The sequence below is a fragment of the Azolla caroliniana genome, unplaced genomic scaffold (assembly GCF_043228905.1).
Source record: "Azolla caroliniana isolate FFs.n. ecotype wild unplaced genomic scaffold, voAzoCaro1.0.p SCAF_13, whole genome shotgun sequence".
NCBI lineage: Eukaryota > Viridiplantae > Streptophyta > Polypodiopsida > Salviniales > Salviniaceae > Azolla > Azolla caroliniana.
Genome location: NW_028230448.1, coordinates 19,553,945 through 19,574,002, shown reverse-complemented (window position 1 = coordinate 19,574,002; position 20,058 = coordinate 19,553,945). Strand labels below are relative to the sequence as shown.

Here is a 20,058-nt window from a genome sequence, read left to right as displayed (position 1 = left end):
TGATTGAATTTTACTCAAAACAAATACACAAGAACTACAAGATTATGCAAAGATTACATTTGCTTTGAATATATTGAGATCTTCCCTACTTATATTGCTATTAGTATTATCCATGGTCGTTGGTTAGGTGTGATGCATGCTTGCTATTTGACGATAATCCATAGGCCATGATAATTATAGCATAATGTACCATAATAATGCAAGCATGTAGATTACTAGATGTGGAATGTTAAAATAAATACCATGATTCCAATGACAATTTGTATGTTCATGAGATGTCGAGGTTTCAAAAAAGTGTTTGTAACTTTTAAGGTTAGGATATTATTTTTTGTTGGAAGCCATATATATTTATTGGTCCAAGTATCTAGGTTCAAATGTGACCAATTGCACAACTTCACTAAGATTGAATGCATGGTAAGGCCTCTAGTCATTGCATAAGAACCTTATCGGTATAAGATTTTAATCCTTGTGTGTTTTTTTTCTTCTTATTCTCCACAACATACTTGTTGTTTTAGGGTTTTATTTACATATTCTCCATGAGATGCATCTCAGTGGTAAGCCACGTTTGGATTTTAGCCATCCGCCTAAGGTCAAATCAAATCTTACGAATTGCACTATTTAGCCATTGCAAAATGTATAGGATGGATGAACTAACTACACTTAAAGGATACAAATATATGAATGATGCCATCCATTCGATAGATTCAAGGGACCATACGTAACATCTAAACCAAGACCTTATAAAAGGGTAGGGTCGGATCTTAAGAATTGCACTGCTCAGCCAGATACCATGGCAAAATGCTTACGATGGATGGACGAACGAACAAACAATGTTCAGGATATACGGACAAATGAATTGAGGTTTTGAGAAGGATCAATGGGATCAATCCAGAGGCGGTAACATCTGGAACAAGATGCCGTAAAATGGAGATGGGCGATACGTTGGTCGGGGTTGAATGATCAAGGATAGGTATGACTCATGAGTTTGATCCTACCCAACAATGTGTATTATATGCATACATATATGTATGATAATTGATATGGTAGACTATAGATTTAGAGGCATGTGAGCATCTCCTTAACAAGGAAGCTCTCTTTTCCTCTGTCTCTGTCTCTCTCTCTCTGTTTTCTCTGCCCATTTCTTCTCTGCACACCTGACACAAACACACAAAAAAGAACTAGTAAATGTCTCGCATTTCCTTGGCCCCCAAAGCAGAGCATCTGTGTGCTTACTTTCTACATTTCAAAACGGAGGAAGCAGCAGCGCAATGAGGACTCTGTTATCAGCCCAGGAAAACTTTCTTCGCGTCTAAACAGAGGAAGCAACATAATGGGTACTATGTTATCAGCCCACAGATTCCGCTAGGGTTCGGCTTAGATCTCCAACCAAAAGGTTCGCCCTTTTCTTCTTCTTCTTCTTCTTCATTCTACCCGAATCTTCTATATGGCTGCAGGTTCAGAGCTTCCTGTAAGCCAGACAAATATTCAAGAGGAAATCGGCGAATTCTTACAAGATATGAAACGAAGAATGGAAATAATTTATGGAAGAGAAAGGAGACAAAATGTCTCTGATCATCATCGAAATTCTCCGAGTCTCTATGACTTCGGCGCCGGGAAGACTTTCCATCATCCTTGCAAAAACCCAATTTCAGATTCAAGAGATAAGCCCCTTCAATCCCCAACATGGTGTTTTCCAAATCCTTCCAATAATCTGCTGGAAGAAGAAGAAGAGAAAGAAAAAGAAAGAGGAAAGAGTGAATCCTCAGAGAAGTCAAGGCTAACATCTCATCATCATTCAGAAACTACAAATGCATTGGGTAGTTTCATGGAGGTTATGAAGAAAACCATTGAATCTTGGTCGGACCACTATCAGTTACTCTTAGTAGAAAGCAAGAGGGCATCAAGAATGGAAAATGTTCATGCCATCGATAAACTTGATTTTGTTCAAGACCCAAGTAAAAACTTCCCTATCATGGAAGGAACCTTAGACTTGCAAAACCATAAACCTTTAGAATCTTCAATACCATCTATCCCAAACCAAAACAACACAATGACGGATGGAATTAGCCAAGAATATGCGCATAATGTTACTCAAATAAACCATCCCCAATTGGATCTTGAGACTGCCTTTGCAATGACTCCAAGGCAATCAGGTCAATCTAAACCTATTTGTGGAGATGATGGGGATACATCTTCGCGTGATAGGGAAGATGTTCCTATTCTTCAAACCATGGTAAAGGTCACTCCCACTCCCTCTAGCAAGAGAAAGAAATCGAGAAAAGAAGTGGTAACACCAGTGATTCGCCAGGACTTGACTATACGGCGGTTTCAGTACAACGTGGAGGTTGTGGAATCTCCACCTTGGCTTCCTGAAGGTTGGATCACAGAACTTAAGACAAGAAGTGCTGGTGGTAGTGCAGGTTGCAAGGATAAGGTGAAACTTGAATTAGTTTTTCTTAACTTGCCAATGTTTTTTCTTGAGATTTAGATTCATGCGGTCATAATGCTTTTGTCATATAATTCCAAGAGTTAAATCATTAGCTTCCTTTTAGTTTTTACCACTGCCATTGTTTTGAAAAATTAGTTGTGCTTTCTTTTCTGAAAATAATTTGGTATATTTACTGTGATGTTTTGCATATGTCTACCTCCCATTTCTGTAACCGCATATCAATACATTCCTCAATATGGCTCTGTGCATGGGACTGTGCAATGACATAATACTTGATTGTTTTTCAAGTTGTGGCTAAAGGGCTTCCAGGTTGTTTCTTTTTGTCTTTTCTCACAAGTCATATGAGTTTATCTCTTTGTGCGCCAATATATTGGATCTCCTTTTATCAAGTAATTAGATTGTTTAGCCAATGCGTACTTTGAGCTCTGAGTGCACAAGGGTGACCAAGTATGATGTTAATTGGTGTTATCTCTAGTCCTCTCTTATGGGCAACTCCGAACTGAGGTCTGTTGACATTGTATTGAACATTTAATCAATTAATATTATTTCTGTGATTCCCTCTCTCTCTCTCTCTGTATTTAATGAAATCTTCCACAGGTACCATTCTTGACATGGTCCCAGAGCCCTATCCTCTAGATTCTCAGTATTGGAGTTTGCAAGCACTAAAATTTATGTTATTCTCACTTGGAGGAGTCCATAATTTGCACTCTTCCACTTAGAAGGATATTAATGATATCAGTTTTTTTCTCCTTGAACGACACTGACAAATCAGCAAGATTTAGGTTTTTTTCTGTTTAGCAATTTCTGTGAAGAAAGGTGCTTTGTTATTTTTCATGGGTTGGAGGCTCTGAACTTTGAAAAGTATCATTTAAATTTTTTTTGGCTCTACTTTCCACCTTGCTTTTTTCTCTCATCTTCTCGAAATCCCATAGTCATTAGAAAGAAATCTAAAATGGTCAGCACTAATATAAGCCAGGCTATATGTCCATTCAAATCTTTCAGAAAATTATTTACTTGTCCCTTAGAAAGTTTGAAACTGGGTAACATAACATTTCATTACCCATGTGAAAGGGCTCACGGCCCTAGCTGGAGATGTTCCACTTGCCTTTACCTTTAACATGGAAAAGAGTCTTTAGTGCTAGTTTTTTTTTGAAAATGTATTTAAATAGGGAGCATTGGGAAGAGAAGGGAAATTTTGTCACAAAACACCTCCAAAGATTCTGGAGAATCTGGAAGCTTTGTCATCAAGAGCTACACAAACTCTTCTTCTATGGTCTTGCTTCCTAAGGGAATGAGTTGCTTTTTGGAGACAATCTGTGGTTTGCTCCATGATGCTAGGACCATCAGGAAGAGAAGGGAAATTTTGTCACAAATGCTTCCTTTGGAGATGCACAAACTCTTCTTCTATGGTCTTGCTTCCAAACAAGTTTCTTTTTGAAGAGAATCTGTGGTTTGCTCCATGATGCTAGGCCCATTAGATACTCAAAGATTGGCTATTTGCTTTTCCAAAGCTATCATTTGTGCCTTATTGGCTTGGCTCAATGATACCTTTGTTGAACTGCATCCCACAACCCTTTTGTCTGATCATTTTTGTTTAGAAATTGCTGGGCAACTTAAGGATTCATGTTTAAGAGCATGAAAGAACGAGTGCCACCAACTTTGTCCAACCAAGAGTCAATTGCAACTTGTGTGGGTCTTAAAGATGTTACAAAAGAAGTAGCCTTAGGATTGGGTTCAATCTATTTAACAATATTCCATAAGATGGTATTGTAGCAAGGTCTTTGTCTGCAATTCCCAATCTGGATAATGGTTCCATCGAGAATACTCACTGGGAAGTCGAGCGATGGTGAAATATATAATAGTGGCATTGGAAGCCATGGAATCCCTTCTTTGAAGCTGTTAAAGGAATGTTGTAACTAGGTGTACAATGGCAGTCTACTCCCTACTCAATTGTTGTAATTTTAGAGTGCTGAAATTTGTAGGTCTCATAGTTGATTTTCTCTTTTCTAGCCTGATAGTACTGTCAAAGTGTTTTATGCAGGTTCAAGTTGCTGAAATAGGCTTAAGTAGTTTAGAATTTGGGATCTTTATCTTATTGGATCCTCTCTGATTAATTATCAATAAATAAACGCCATAAGAGGTGCCAATCTTTGGGGCTGACATGATGTGAACCTCCATGTTCAGGAGAATCTAGCTTCCTAGATGTGAAATTAAGTTTTACTAAGTCCAAAATCTTAGGAAGTGTCTCCTTGTTCATAGGATTACTCCACAATGAGTATATCATAAACATTAAGGATGTGAGTAACAATCGGCGATGCTTCGTTCAGATTTGGTTCAAGAGTGTCAAAGTCAAACAGTTAACGAAACTGTTGCAAAAAATTCAAGCCCAAACCAAATGGTTTTCGAGATTTTCAAACTGTTACAAACTGTTAAAACCAGGTTTCACGGTTCGGTTTTGGTTTTCAAGTTAGGTCAAAATTCAAATTTTAATTTTTCGAAATTTAAAGATTTTCTTAGAATATCAAATTTAGGCTAAAAAATGAAAAAGGTTGTTCAAAAAAGTAATCACGTGTCAACCCTAAACCTTCAAACTGTTTAAACCAGAAACCGTTCAGCCAATAAAGGCTCTAATCGAACTGAACCGAACTGTTGACTCCCCCCAAACCGAACCGAACAATTCACAAGAACCTGAACCTGAACCAAACCAAACCAAACCAAACCAACCGTTTAAACCATTAAGCCGTGGTTTCGCAGTTGCAGAACCATTGCCGATTGCTAGAAAGGTGAAACACCAATTCAGAAAAACTAGATGAATCCCTAGTACTCAGACAAATGCAAGTCACCTTCTTTGCCAGGAATAATATTTTGTTGAATAGTCCAAGTAGTGAATGGATCATTTGTGCTATAGTTCCACTGCCTACTTCACATCTTGGCTACTTGGAAGCTGGTTCTGGCATTAGAGAGTATGCTCAAACTCCTATATGCCAGGTAATATATATAAGGCACTGGTAATCAGCTGGCATGACTAATCATATGTACAAACACATTGGCATGCATGTAGATTTTCAAGGATGTTTTGGAATCATTGGAACACCTATAAAACATTCTGGGATATATAGAATAGTCTTCTCTGAACTTGATGGATCTGTAGAACGGCTTGACGGCCAGCGGAAATCTCGGCCATTGGCAGTAGGCTCAACGCCCCTCCTTGCATACGTGCCCCTTTGAAAGCACAATACAGTTTTCCTCAACAATATATGGGCAGCTCAATATTGGTTGAAAACTATATGATAGGGGCTTAGAAATAAAAATGGAGCCGCACTTTTACAAGCATCTATTTACAAGCACTTGACACCTTTAGGAGAAGCAAAGAATTATGAAGAAGTGGAAGCTGCAGTGACGTTTGAAATTTTTTGCTGTATGCAGGATGTGCTAATGGCCTTACTCTTTATACAATAGTTTGATGCGACTCACACATCACAAAAGTTTACCAAATCTTTCTGAAGGGCGTGTTGCAGTGGTTGGCCACATAGTTGATGCATGGTTAGGCACCTTCTTCATGGTTCCAATTGAAACACATTTTTTTGACCGCAATGGTTGTTAAAAACACTAGTGAAGTGGATTTCATGATAGTCGGGCACAAGTTGGAGGCAGGAAATTGTTAAAATCTAGAAGATTATGATAAGAAAATTTCAGAAGCTTTAATGCATGTTAATATTGCCCCTCCTAATTAATTAGGATTCAATCCTCGGTGTTGGTAATGAATTCTTGATTAGGGTCTTGTTAAATGCACGCCAACCAATACATGTGCTTGAAGAACCATCTTTCTTCTGAACTGAAATTCTAGAGTTGATTATGGAAGAATTTTCATAATCAACTCCTTTTTCTAAGGGGCCTTTATAAATGTATACATGGAGAGTTCTTGGATGGTTATACTCAGCAACCTCCCACTTTAAAGAGCAAAGGAGGCTTCTTTAAGATATGCAACTCCCACTGGCTGAAGGCAATGTTGATGTTGAGCCACTGACAGGCACTTAGAGGGATCATCTGCAAGATTCTGTATAGTGCTGATTTTATGCAGTAATATGAGTCCACCTCTATCACCTGCTTGATGAAGTGATACCACACATCAATGTGCTTAGTGTGCGCATGAAATATGGCTTTCGTAGACACGCATATGATACTCTAGCTATGACAATGTAGGACTCATGTCCTCTCATGTAGTCCAAGCTTATTGCAGAGATGTGCCAACCATATGGCGTATTGGAAGCTTCAGTTGCTGAAAGTTATTTAGTCTCTGTTGTAGATAATGCAACAATTCCCTGCAATCTAGAAGACCATGGAACTACAGTACTGCCAACAAGGGTAAATACATATCCACTAGTAGGTTTGCATGTATCCACATCATCTTCCATGTCAGAGTCCCAGGATTTATGTAAATCCAATGAACCTTTTCCATAACATAGACTATTGCTTTTTGTCCCCTTCAAATATCTAATGATTAACTTGATGGCTTTGCAATGTGCTTTATCAGTATTAGCCATGAACCTTCTAACACCTACATGTGCAATGTCTGGTCTTGTAGCAACCATGGCATACATCAAAGAATCACAAACTATAGCATATGGTACAGTCTCCATTGACTGTTGCATCATCTTTTGGGCAGTCTAAACTGCCTATTCGTCATTATCTTCATACCCAATATATGCTCATCTGGGCCTCAATCTTTAATTGCAAAAGCAGATTTTAGCTGGCCATTAAGTGCATTAAAAAGTTAATTCTCTTTACCAGCAATAAAGCGTATCATCTACATATAGACCAAAATGCTGGGTTGCCATCTCTGCATGACTCCTAATCCCATGTGATAATATAAAAGCATCAAAATTTTCTTACAACTGTCTTGGAGATTGTTTCAGCCCATATAGATTTTGAATTTGCACACGAAATGTTTTTTACCAGGAATTCCAAACCCATCTGGTCGTTTCACATATAGCTCTTCTTCAATATCACCATGCAAGAAAGCAATCTTCACATTCATCTGGTAAAGGTCCAATTTAATAGCTGCAATGAGGGGAAACAAAGGTTGCGACATGGCAATTTTGACTACAGGACAGGATACGTCTTAAAGTCAACCACTTTTACTGGTACATAGACTTTTGTCACCAGCAGCCTTGCTTTGTACTTAGGTTTCCCATCCATTGTCTTGATTTTATACACCCACCTTTTAGGAATGACATTCTTAACATTGGGCAATTCAACCAAGTCCCAAGTATCATTTATTTGCATGCGAAGCTTTTATTTCTTCTTGCATTGCATACACCCACTTACTCTTTTGCTCACATGATCTAGCCTCTTTTAATGCATGAGGCTCACAATCTTCAGCATTTGGCTTTTGTCCATCATTTACAGCCCTATTTTCAGCATATTCATTGGCTGCTCATGACCTTTAGATGCATGGAATGCCTGTCCATCTTTGCTTTTCAGCAAATAAACCAATTTCTCTTTGAACAATCCTCAACAAAAGAAATAAAATACAAAAATCCTCATAGATTTAGTACACATGCTATGAATATTAGAAGGCACAAGATCCAAAAGATTATGGTTCCAAGACACATGAGGATAATTGGAATTTCCCCCTTGTTTTCCATATTGACAATCATTAGAAAAATCAAGTTTATGGGCCTTGACATTCAATTTTTCTAAATAAGAAAGGATAAGAACCAATCATTTATACCAAAGATCTAAGTGAGAATCAATTCTACAACAACAGTGTATTTGCCTCGTAAGGCCTTTATTTGTGAGCAACGTGAACTGCCTTTCTTTGTGCCCTTGACCAATAGGTCTAGAACCTTTTGTTGATTTCCATGATCCACTATCTTATGTGATGCTATATCCATGTACATCCATGTGACCAACAAACAATAGACTCTTTTTGATGCTAGGAACATTTTTGACATCATACAGTGGAAGTTCTTCACCACCGTGAAAGAGCCAAATTTACGATGACTATACTGTCAATAACGCAGCTTGATTATTTCCCAAATAGATTCCGGGTAACCAATCTAAGAATATGATTAATTACAATAGCCAATACAGATAGGAAATATTCAGTGTTGGTGCAATAAACAATCTAAGAATATGAATGACTAGTTAGATGCATCATTCTTTATACTTGGTGGGTGCGTGAAGCTTTATGTTTTTTCGTATATGAAGTTTTAAGAGTGTTAATTTTGAATATGTTTGCTATGTTTGACCATTAAAATGGACTTTCCATTTATTGAATTAGATAATATTTAATGGGATTTGGTTGTACAAACATATTAGCTTGTCCGGTACTTCAATGCTGAATTTTTTTTCTCATATTTTCTCCAACTTGAGAATCTTACATATGCCGATAACAAGATTCTTTAGTCTCTTTTTATCTTATTTACTTTTTTTTACTTGGTAACATTTTATTTTGATTTGCTGTTCTCAAAGACTAGACAACACTTGAGATGTAATATCTTGTTTAGTCTTATAGGTCATTCTGGCCTCTTAAAAGGCCATATCTTTTTTTCTTTTGTTCTAACTTCTTGTCTTATGATGGGTTGATGCAGTACTATTACGATACTGTTACAAAACGTCGTTGCCGATCACAAAAAGAAGTATTCTCTTTGATAGAGACTGGAAAACTTGGAAGATACAAGAGGCGAACGAAACTCGAACCTCTTAGAAAGATATCAGGGGCAGAGACCATAACCGATGCTAATGATATAAGTGAAGATCTGGTTGGAAACAATGAAGAAACAACAGATAAGCCAGAGATTTCCATAATGAGTTGTAATACTTCTCTTCCAGCCCGACGAACTACTCCAGGGAAAAGCTTAGCTGCTCCTCTTGCAATGTCATCACCCCCAGGTCAACATGGAATTGTTACTAACAATATGTTCTTGCCTTACCGACCTGGCCAACCCTCAGAATGGATGATGTGTGAGAGCCTTACTAATGTACCCCGCCCTACTATGCTAGATCATTTCCGTCTCTCAGAGTCAATGTCGAATAGTGAAAGGGCCTCCATTATGTCAAATAGTGAAAGAGGAGCCATTATAACTAACAGTGAAAGAGGTCCCATCATATCAAATGGCGAAAGAGGTCCCATTATATCAAACAGTGAAAGAGTTCCCATTATATCAAATGGCGAAAGGGGCTCATTTATATCGAATAGTGAAAGAGGTTCTATTATGTCAAATAGTGAAAGAGGCCTCGTTGCGGCATGGCCACGACCACGATATTCTGATAATTCTGATGGCTCCTCTGCCAGGCCCTTCATTGAGAGGTTTGAAATGGGAAGAGGAACTCAAAGTGAACATAATAATACAATATTAGTTGGTGGACATATTTCTTCAGGAAGAGACGCTTATTCTTCTATGGAAGCGGTGCCAAAACGTTCAAGAAAATCCTCCAAAAGGTCTGCTACAGCTTTTTGATGTGTTTGAAACCCCACTTTCTCACCTTTAACTTTTGGGTCCTCTTGTAATACTGGTGCTAATTTATCTTTCAAAGATTTGACCTTCTATGTTTGCTTTTTGGCCTCCATATTACGAGAAGAAGAAAAATCTAATGTACACTTGTACTCTGCAAAGGTAGGCTCTGTGCTAAACAGGTAGATTGGAGGTTTTTATGTTTAACTACAAAACAAAATGTACACTGATTATATTACACCTCATCGTCAAGCTAATGAAAATATAATGTGGTTGTGAATGTGCTATAGAGGTCCGAGGATATATCCATTTTATGTGCTATATATAGCTTTGATGAAAATATGGTCATCTTATACAGATTCTATATCTCAGCGCTGCATGATCTCATATGAGATCATTATTTGGAAACTTGTGAAGGAGTTCCGTTAATGCCTTTGCTCTCAGTTTCTGCTCATTATCCCGAAACCTGTACATCTTTGAGGTTTTTGATGCAATTCTTATTGTCGTTCTTCAAACCTCAGAAAAAGGGCTGCTCCATTCCAAAAGGATTTTGGTATAAGAACATTCAATAGTTAGCTATTATAGAATTATCTTTGTATGGTTGCTAATTGACTTGGTTAATGTTGCATACAACAGTTCAGAGATTCACTTATATTGATATGATCAGTTCAGGATCTGTGCATAGATCCCAACAAAGGTATTCAGTAGGTGTATTTAGAGTGTTTGCTTAGAAATAAAAAAATGTATAGTTGTTTGACAAATATAGCAATGGAACTCGTCCAAAGTCAGATAAGTGTGCTCTTCACAGACATTGTTCTATACAAAAGCATTAGCAGCAGAGTCAACCAATGCACCATTAAACTGCCCTCATGGTACAACCAAGCCATGAGAAATGTGTGGCGTGTGCTCTTCACAGACATTGTTCTAGACAAAAGCATTAGCAGCAGAGTCAACCAATGCACCATTAAACTGCCCTCATGGTACAACCAAGCCATGAGAAATGTGTGGCGTGTGCTCTTCACAGACATTGTTCTAGACAAAAGCATAAGCAGCAGAGTCAACCAATGCACCATTAAACTGCCCTCATGGTACAACCAAGCCATGAGAAATGTGTGGCGTGTGCTCTTCACAGACATTGTTCTAGACAAAAGCATTAGCAGCAGAGTCAACCAATGCACCATTAAACTGCCCTCATGGTACAACCAAGCCATGAGAAATGAGTGGCGTGTGCTCTTCACAGACATTGTTCTAGACAAAAGCATTAGCAGCAGAGTCAACCAATCCACCATTAGACTGCCCTCATGTTACAACCAAGCCATGAGAAATGTGTGGCGTGTGCTCTTCACAGACATTGTTCTAGACAAAAGCATTAGCAGCAGAGTCAACCAATGCACCATTATACTGCCCTCATGTTACAACCAAGCCATGAGAAATGTGTGGCTTATAGTGATGCTCACATGCAAATTTAGTGTGGCTCTCCTATTATTAAGGTATCCTTCAGACTCTTGTACTTGCTCATTCTAGAGTTTGCCTACAATAGTTTGGAACGCAATGTTGTGGCAACAGTCCATTGACGTTCATGAATGGATTCCAACTCAAAGCTCCTATTGGATTGCATTTGAAGAATGAGAAACTGAGAAGTGTGAAAGCTTTTCTCAAGGACTTAATGGGCACTAAATGTGAAAGTGAAAGATTTCGTAAGTTTTTCTCTACTCTCACAAATAATCCAACATTACCCTTTTGCAATCCTAAATAATAGTTCTGACTTGATTGTTGAAGAAGAAATTGGATGGAGCAAACCACTAAGGATTGCGCCTAGTTCTTCAAGTCATGTTGGAGTAATACTAGGAGTTTAGTAGTTGGTTGTAATGCATCTCTTGTCACCAAGACGTGTACTTGCATACATGCTTACACACATTACACTCCTCAACATAGTGCAAGACTCCTCTTATCCATCTAGGTACGTAATGTAATCCAACTCTCCCTTGATAAATAAATAGGCAAAACAATGTTTAACCCAACCTAAGGATATGTCAAGGAATAGCCTTAACTAATTCCATTGCCTTCTAAAGGATTGTTCCTACAAAAAAGGCAATAACCATACTCCTAAATACTTCAAATAACCAGTTTACCATCTTACAAGAGCTCAATGTTAAAGCTTCATTAAACTAAGCCAAGACGGCATCGCCATTGAGTAACTTTTATCATCATAATAAAAAAACACTATGTGAAACAGATTGTCAAATCACATTGATAAATTGGGCATCCAATATCTTGTGTCCACATCCTTACTATCTATAAAGAAGAAACACATCATTTGAAAAATGCCATTGTAATGGTGAAAAGCAAATAACAAACCAACCATCATGACCCTCCCAACAAATGCCTTACTGAAATGACAAATATGAGAAGTTGCAGAAAGAACTCCCCATCACAATTGAGTGGATCTAGTCAAATGCCATATCATCAAAACTAGTACCTTCAAGTTTCCAAACTTGAAACGATACTATCAAAACAAATTGGAGTGGGCACTTCAAAATATGGGACAAATTCACCCTTCTTGAAACAACATTGTAGGGAGAGGCCGTACTTTCTCATTTAAGGCTAGAAAATTCCATTTGTGGGTCCCTGTGTTTTATCATCATAATTATGTCAAAGGACAACTCCCCTCGTTTTCATTTATTTCATCTTCTAAAATTGCTGACAACTTAGATGCAACCTTCTTCAAGATTGATGCAAAATAACTATCAAACATAATTTGCAAATCACTGTAAATCTCTCTCTCTCTCTCTCTCTCTCTCTCTCTCTCTCTCTTGGCTTCGTGGTTCACACCATTTCATCAAAGTCATATAAGAATTGACCCGTCATAGATGCATTGGACTTCATGTATGTTAAAAACATATTTCTCTATCTCTTGTTTATTTATCATACTGGGGTAAGTTGTAATACTGCTAATTCTAGGCTTTAGGTTCCACGTTCCAAGCTGATAGTTGCTAAGATCTCAAACCAGAATTCAGAATTTTGATTATAAATTTATATGTGAAAAAACCTTAGTCTCTCTTGCTTTGTGTTCATATGGGTTGAGCTCAAACTTGATGATATAAAAAACAAAGATGTCTCTTACCAAAACATATCAAGGTTTTGAAGTCAGTATTTCATGAACCCTGGGTTCAAGATAACACACCCAAGGGACTCCACAATATAGGAGCAAAGGAGAATATCTCTTGGCAAGTTAGAATAATTTTGGACAACTATCACAAGGATCGACTCTGTTCACAAATGTCCCTTATTCTCCAGTCTGTGAACATTGGAAAGAATGCTAAATGTCAAAAGAATATGCATTTCAGGGACCCAAACCTCTCAAAATGATTTAAATGAATTAAACCAATGGAGCATCTCATCCACAGGCTCAAGTATACAGATTTTCCACTTCCACATAAAAGCTCTTGAATGTAATCAAGCACAAATCTAACGCATCTTATAGTTGAGGCTTCAAGGCAAGACGGGTCATGTGTTCCTTGAGTGGAACTTTCACTTTGGTGGCAAGCCCAAGTTTCTCCAGAGCTACAACACACCACCAAGTTGGATCTAACTGCCACCATTCAAGACCATGCCTTGCTGAATACTCAAAAGCATGGTGGTTATTATGCCATCCCTCCCCAAATGCTAGCAATGCAACCCACCTAACAAATGATAAATGTCAATATTAGTGTAGACGTTGACACATACGATAAAGTTCAAAACATTAGTAGTCGACATTAAAGCATAAGATAGGGAAAGGGAATGGAGGTCTTAGCATACCAATTGTTCCGAGACAAGTCCCCTGTATTCCATGCTTGTGTGCCCCACACATGAGATGCAGAATTGACGAGCCAAGTGATGTGATATACCCATACCGCCCGCAAAGCCTAGAAAAACATATCACAGAAATCGGAATATTATCAAAACCATATATAGCCTGTCTAATGTTTGATTATGTTTGCATAAGAGGTTCACTTACCACACCCCATATGAGAAAGGGTAGACCTCCCAAAGCATAGTATGCAATGGTAGCTCCTATGACATGAATAGGGTAAGTTTTTGCCATGAACTTATAAAATGGATCTTTTTCCATATCCCCAACATTTGCTCGAGCACCCACCTATGATCAAATCAAATGGCTTTAAAATCTCCAACCAATGTCCTCGTGCATATAAGAAAAAAGATCATTCAAACAAGGGGTTTGAATGCGCATACCCTTTCCAATGTGGATTTGTTATCGAGAAGCCATCCCATGTGGCTATACCAAAAACCTTCATATGGTGAATGAGGGTCTTTGTCTGTATCACAAAATTGATGGTGATACCGATGCGAACTCACCCATTCAATTGGGTCACCCTGTAAATTCATGACATTTAGTATGAATATCAAATACCAAAATTAGGGCCCATGTGCCACCACACAATTTCAAACAAACAAAAGTGGTATAAATACATCATGAACTCAAAATAAAATATGGAGAATGGAAAGCATAGAGATAAGCATGGTTTTCTTGTTCTAATAGGCGAAAGAATGACATTATTTGACATGACATTTCCTAGAAGTTTCTAGGTCAAAGAATGAAATTAGGATTTAAACTCATAGAGATGCCTTGAACCAAGGCTCATAACTCAACTAAAGATCTAGTCATATTTCCAGACCTTGCTCATCCATGCTACATATCCATAACCCTGCATTGTTATAGACATATTAGATTACGTTCTTAAGGCTGGAGTAGGCATTTAGCTATTTGAAAGTCGGCTAAACTTATGATAGCTATTATCTCAGCCTGTTTATGCACATAACAAGCTCCTGGATCAATAATGCCTTCTTCCAGACCTTGGTAGAGCACACCCATTAGCTACAGGACCACATTGGATTAGGCAACAAGAACTAATGAGTGATTGATAACATAATGGCCATTAACACGCTAGGCGTCCTATAAAGCACTATGCCCATTAGCTATTGGACAGTCTTTGGTTGGTCAACCAAGACAATAGGATTTATATATCTGCCACCATCAAGGTTTGGAAGGCTATAATGTATGGACATAGAAGCTAGGGTTTACCTGTATATAAATTCTCGTTTTAATAATTATTTTCTAATAGCGAACACCTAGGTCAATATATGTGCCCTCATTGGACGACCTTATACAGAATCCAACTACATAACGAACATAAAGGGGAAGATCAGACATGTTACCATACATGCATTTGATAGTTTTCCTTAAAGTTTTCTTCATTGAGAATGTTTCTCCAATGTACATTCAATAAGTTTTCATCATGTTCCAGGACACATTTTCCTAGGAAAATTGAATGCATGCACATTCAATAGGCTTGCAAATGTTTCTCATCAAGCTTCCTCCTCAAATCACTTATTAATTCACCATAGAAGCACCATATGATCACATTCTCTGTGTTAGCAAAAGCTTTCACTAAATCATTTTGCAAGAAGTTAAATTAGTAGTTTTCAACTACGTGATGGGTTAAAGATTTGTCCATATAAATGGGCACCATAAAGAAATCATGCCTTCATTAAATAAAATAAAAGCGGAAGAATCAGAGGTCTAACCTGCATAGCAAGGACTCCGCAGTAAGCAAAGGTGTATTCAAGCCATTTAGGCAAGGAAAAACTCTTATGAGAGAGGTTTCTATGGTAAGATAGAGTGATTCCAAGCATTCCTGTCACAATATATGAGAGAAGAAAAACACCAAACGCTTTCCAAGAGAATGTGAAAGGAGCCAAGAAACAGAGTCCATGAAGAAGCACCATGAAAGCTCCAATTAATATATCTGTGGTAACCCATTTTCTGTTGACAAAGAAAGGTTTCTTCCATAGAGGGATGACATCAGAAAGCCATATATTGTGACCTAATGTTGTTGCGTTAGGAGATTCTGGATTTGCTTGATGGGAAGCCATACAAGTGATATAAAGAGGTCTTTTGAGAGAAACAGAGGATCCACGATAGCCATGGATCCTTAGAGATGGAAGCTTTGGAGATGAAGGAAGATGAAAAGAAGAAGAAGAAGAAGACGATGATGATGATGAAAGGGAAGAAGAATGGGAAGATGGAACAAAATGACTGTATTTTGAGCAAGCAGAAGAACAAGCTCTGTTTACTGCTGCCGCCATAGCCAAACAGACACGGCGAGACAGACAGACAGAGAGAGAGAGAAGAAACGAAAAACTTTGAGGGCTTATCTTAACGCGTAGAGAGAGAGAGAGAGAGAGAGAGAGAGAGAGAGAGAGAGAGAGAGAGAGACAGGCCACGTTGTCCCGTTCCTCTGACGTGGCATCAGCGTCGCTTACGTGGCGAAACGCTTGGTCAAAGTAGGATGCAAGTTATCATCCGAGGTGGCATTTTCCTGCTGCTGATGTGGCGGGGCCACGTCGTCCCGTTTTTCTGACGTGGCACCAGCCTCGCCTACGTGGTGAAAAGCTTTGGTCAAAGTAGGATGGAAGTTCCCATGCCACGTGGCATTTCTCGTTGCTGATGTGGTGGGGCTTCACATCTGCCGGAGAATTCTATTGGTTGGGCTCCTAAATGTAGATATTTGGGGGCCGAGAACTCGAGAGATGTTTTGGACACGATTGCTCTTGGATAGATAGATAGATAGATAGATTTTTGTGTGTGTGCGCTCTCCATTTTCTGTCTTATGGTGGTGTGTGGAGATAGCACATCCACAGTTGCATCCCTCGTGGCACTCTCTCTGCTTCCACATGGTCAGATCTGTGATCATCGTCTCCTTTAATTGTATATCTTTTCTCTCCAAAGAGAGGTAGAGCGAGGGACAGACGCAAGATATTTGGGAGCTTATCTTGACACACACTCAGTTGTGTGTGTGTGTGTGTTAGAGAGAGAGAGATTGAGGTAAGACATCGTTCGACCTAGCATAATGTGCGGTCATCGTCCACCTGCCACTTAGGCAAAGTGATAAAATTTGTCCCTATCTTGCTTGAGCCCTTCTATTTTTGTGATAGTGCTTTTGAATTCTATTGGTTCGTCGTAGATAAAGATTTTCTCATCTCCTTTTTGAGGCACCACAAACGAGGTACAAACACACACACACAAGTTGTAAGAGTGACTTTTTTACATACAAGTTTACAACATAGTATAATTTTGTGTTTTTACGAGAGAGAGAGAGAGAGAGAGAGAGAGAGAGAGAGAGATTGTTAGAGGAATGTGTTTCTTTTTTACGATGGAATTGGAACATATTAAGCATCGATTTCCTTCATGTCCAATGGCTAAAATAGCTTGGAACGTGTATCAAATTAGTGTAAATGTCTTTAATTGGAGGAAGACTACGTTCATTCAGTTGGGTTTTTGCACATATGGAGATCAACGAACTTTTGCCTCATTTGCAATTTATTTTTGAGTTCTTGGGGTATTAGGGGGGATATAGTTCATGAGAGAATATGTTGTAAAGCTAAAAGGACTTCTTTTGTGGCAATTGACGGTGCTAGAAATGAAAGAAATATATATTAACATCTTCTAAGACCAATATTGGCCCATGAGACAATTGGCTTGCAACAAAAATGGGGTATTTCGCCATTCATCGAAAGTAAAAATAAATTAAAGAAGTCACGAAATCCCACCCATGAAGAGAGAGAACTTTGCAATGTCGCATATCATCATATTCGACATCTGAATTGGTGTGTACATTGGGTTTGAGTTCCTAGTCATAGTAGTATTTTGATCCCTAAAAGGGTTATATACTTCGTTGTATGTAAGTCATGGTGGTGTTACTTTCTTTCTTTAAAGAAGCCATTATATATGGAGAGAGAGAGAGAGAGAGAGAGAGAGGGTGTTGCAGTCTCTATCGATGAAGAAAATTGGCACAAAGACCTTCTTTGGAAAACTCCCAGTTAGAGCTTTGTAACGATATATAGCAAGTTTAAATTGGTGGTCTATACTGGTAGCAATGATAGAAAAAAAGAATCGTATGTTGTCCGCATACACATACTCAACACACATTGTAGACCTCTTGTTGTCTTCTTCATCGTCGATCTCTTCAATCGGGTGAGTTCTAATTTTTTGTTCTTGGAAAATCTTTTTTTATCCTAGCTCGATACCACATCAAGAATAGTGAATATAAACATGACACCCTCATAATTTGTGGGGGATTTTGATATGGGAACAAGTGATCCAACAAAGAGTAATATCATGGTAGAATGTGATTGTGCAAGGGAATAATTTGGGAGCTCTAAGAGACTTAAGGGTATTGAGGAAATCAATAAGAAGAAATTGATATATGTCGAGGTTGACAAGGATAATCATGATTGGATTATATTATGGGGGATTGTGAATACCTTGTTGTCTAATTTGTGGAAGAAAATGAAAATGCAGCAAAAAAGAATGCATGGATGAGGATGTGCATGATGTTGAAGTTGATGCTAAGGCAGTATTGCAATCTTTGGATGTATTCTATGATCATGCAGTTGTATTATTTTTTACCGGGGAACTTCCATACCTAAATTGGATTAAACAATGGTTGAACACAATCATGTCACCGAATCGTGTTGAGCTTGTATATATATATATAGGGTTTTATGATGCAGTATTTCATTCCCCTAAACATCGAGTACATTATTGGATAAAGTTCCCATGCTTTTAATAAACGATTAGTGCATCTGATGTAATAGTCCCCCGTAGTGGACTATCATCCTTTATTGAAACAAGAATGCCCAAATTAGGTAACAGTGGATTGTAAGAATGCGTTTTTATGACCACTTTTACCAATTTTGATGAGTCAAATGGGTAAAGTGTTGGTATCTCGACATGCAAACTCTACAAATAAGTGCAAACTTTGTGTGTTATGAGCTACAAGTCGTAAGGGGCTAGGACAACCATACTCCATCGTGACACCCATTGTAAGTATAAAACACATTTATTAATATAATTGTGTGTTTTCACAAGAGAGAGAGAGTATACAACTTGAGTCCACCCATTTGCTTCTTAGATACAATTGCTTGCAAAGCGATCAAAATTATTATTATGATGGTGTATTTTAACTCTACTTGGTTTCACTAAGAATTTTTGCTTTTGAGGTGAAATTAGACTCGAGGGGAAAATGAGAGAGAGGCTATCACTTTTCATAGATATTGTTATGGCAACCTTAATGAGAAAAATAGCTATGTGCCCAAGTTTGAATCTCTCTTGCATCAAATACTATACATATATCTATCTACCTATCACTGTCATGGTAGCACCCATGACTCTATTTCATTAGTACTTTACATTCTATACCACAACAAATTCGGTGAAAACATTAGAGCACATATTTCATGTGCATTCACGGTCTGTACAATTATCATAGTCTCGTCAAATCCTAGAAATAATGCATGTAAAGTTGGGTCTCAATGATTGTGATATAACTCAATACTTACTTTTCTCTTCGAAGAACGTAAAAGTCAAATACACATAACTCGAGTGAATTTTGTTTGCCTCTTGAAAGCACGTGATTAGGTTGGTGCTTTAGCATATGGCAATCATACATGGCCATAACATTATTGGCATTCTCTTGAAGATGTTGTGCATGACGTGAAGTATCATTCATCCTCGGTGTGCATTTTACAACATAGGGATGATAGAAAGAAGATACCAAACGCAACAAATGGGTTGAAATGTGATAACTTAGACATGCTTTTTTGTCTTAACTAAGGTTGCTCATTACTAACCTTAACCACTAAAACTTCATTGACCATGACCAGGAGTTATTGTGAAGAGTCAAAACCAATTTAGTTATGACATTGTGTGATGGCCTAGGGACCAATATGTAGTCCCATCCACTTGCTTATTGGATGCAATTGCTTGAAAGTGATCAAAATGATTATTGTGATGGTGTATTTTAACTCTATTGGCTTAGGGATCAACACGCATGAAACTTAGGGAAGTTTCTAGGGCATGGGGGATATGACTATATTGGGAAGAGTTGAAACTTAGTGTGTGTGGTTGTTTTAAGCTTTGCTTGGGGTGAAGGTCAAAGTTTAATTATGATATGTGTGTTTGTTTTTGTTTAGAGACATTATACATACATACATACAAAATACTAAAGCTCTAGATCAAAAGTGATAAACGGAAGAAGCACGCAAAAGAAGTGGATTTTATACTCCATTATTTGTGACTTTTCA

The 20,058-nt window shown here is 38.0% G+C and overlaps 2 protein-coding genes across 2 annotated transcripts; one reads left to right on the top strand and one right to left on the bottom strand.

Annotated features, from left to right (window-relative positions):
- Positions 1-1,058: 1,058 nt before the first annotated feature.
- On the top strand, positions 1,059-10,189 carry LOC147856565 (uncharacterized). Its single transcript, XM_087329528.1, has 2 exons — positions 1,059-2,434; positions 9,046-10,189. Exons 1-2 carry the CDS (start codon positions 1,445-1,447, stop codon positions 9,913-9,915), a joined length of 1,860 nt encoding a protein of 619 aa, XP_087185654.1. The 5' UTR covers positions 1,059-1,444; the 3' UTR covers positions 9,916-10,189.
- Positions 10,190-13,113: 2,924 nt separating this feature from the next.
- Positions 13,114-16,111, bottom strand: LOC147856564 (palmitoyl-monogalactosyldiacylglycerol delta-7 desaturase, chloroplastic-like). The gene is made up of 5 exons (XM_087329529.1): positions 15,499-16,111; positions 14,146-14,286; positions 13,910-14,050; positions 13,711-13,817; positions 13,114-13,592 (listed from the first exon to the last, which is right to left on the bottom strand). Exons 1-5 carry the CDS (start codon positions 16,057-16,059, stop codon positions 13,388-13,390), a joined length of 1,155 nt encoding a protein of 384 aa, XP_087185655.1. The 5' UTR covers positions 16,060-16,111; the 3' UTR covers positions 13,114-13,387.
- Between the last annotated feature and the right edge of the window lie 3,947 nt (positions 16,112-20,058).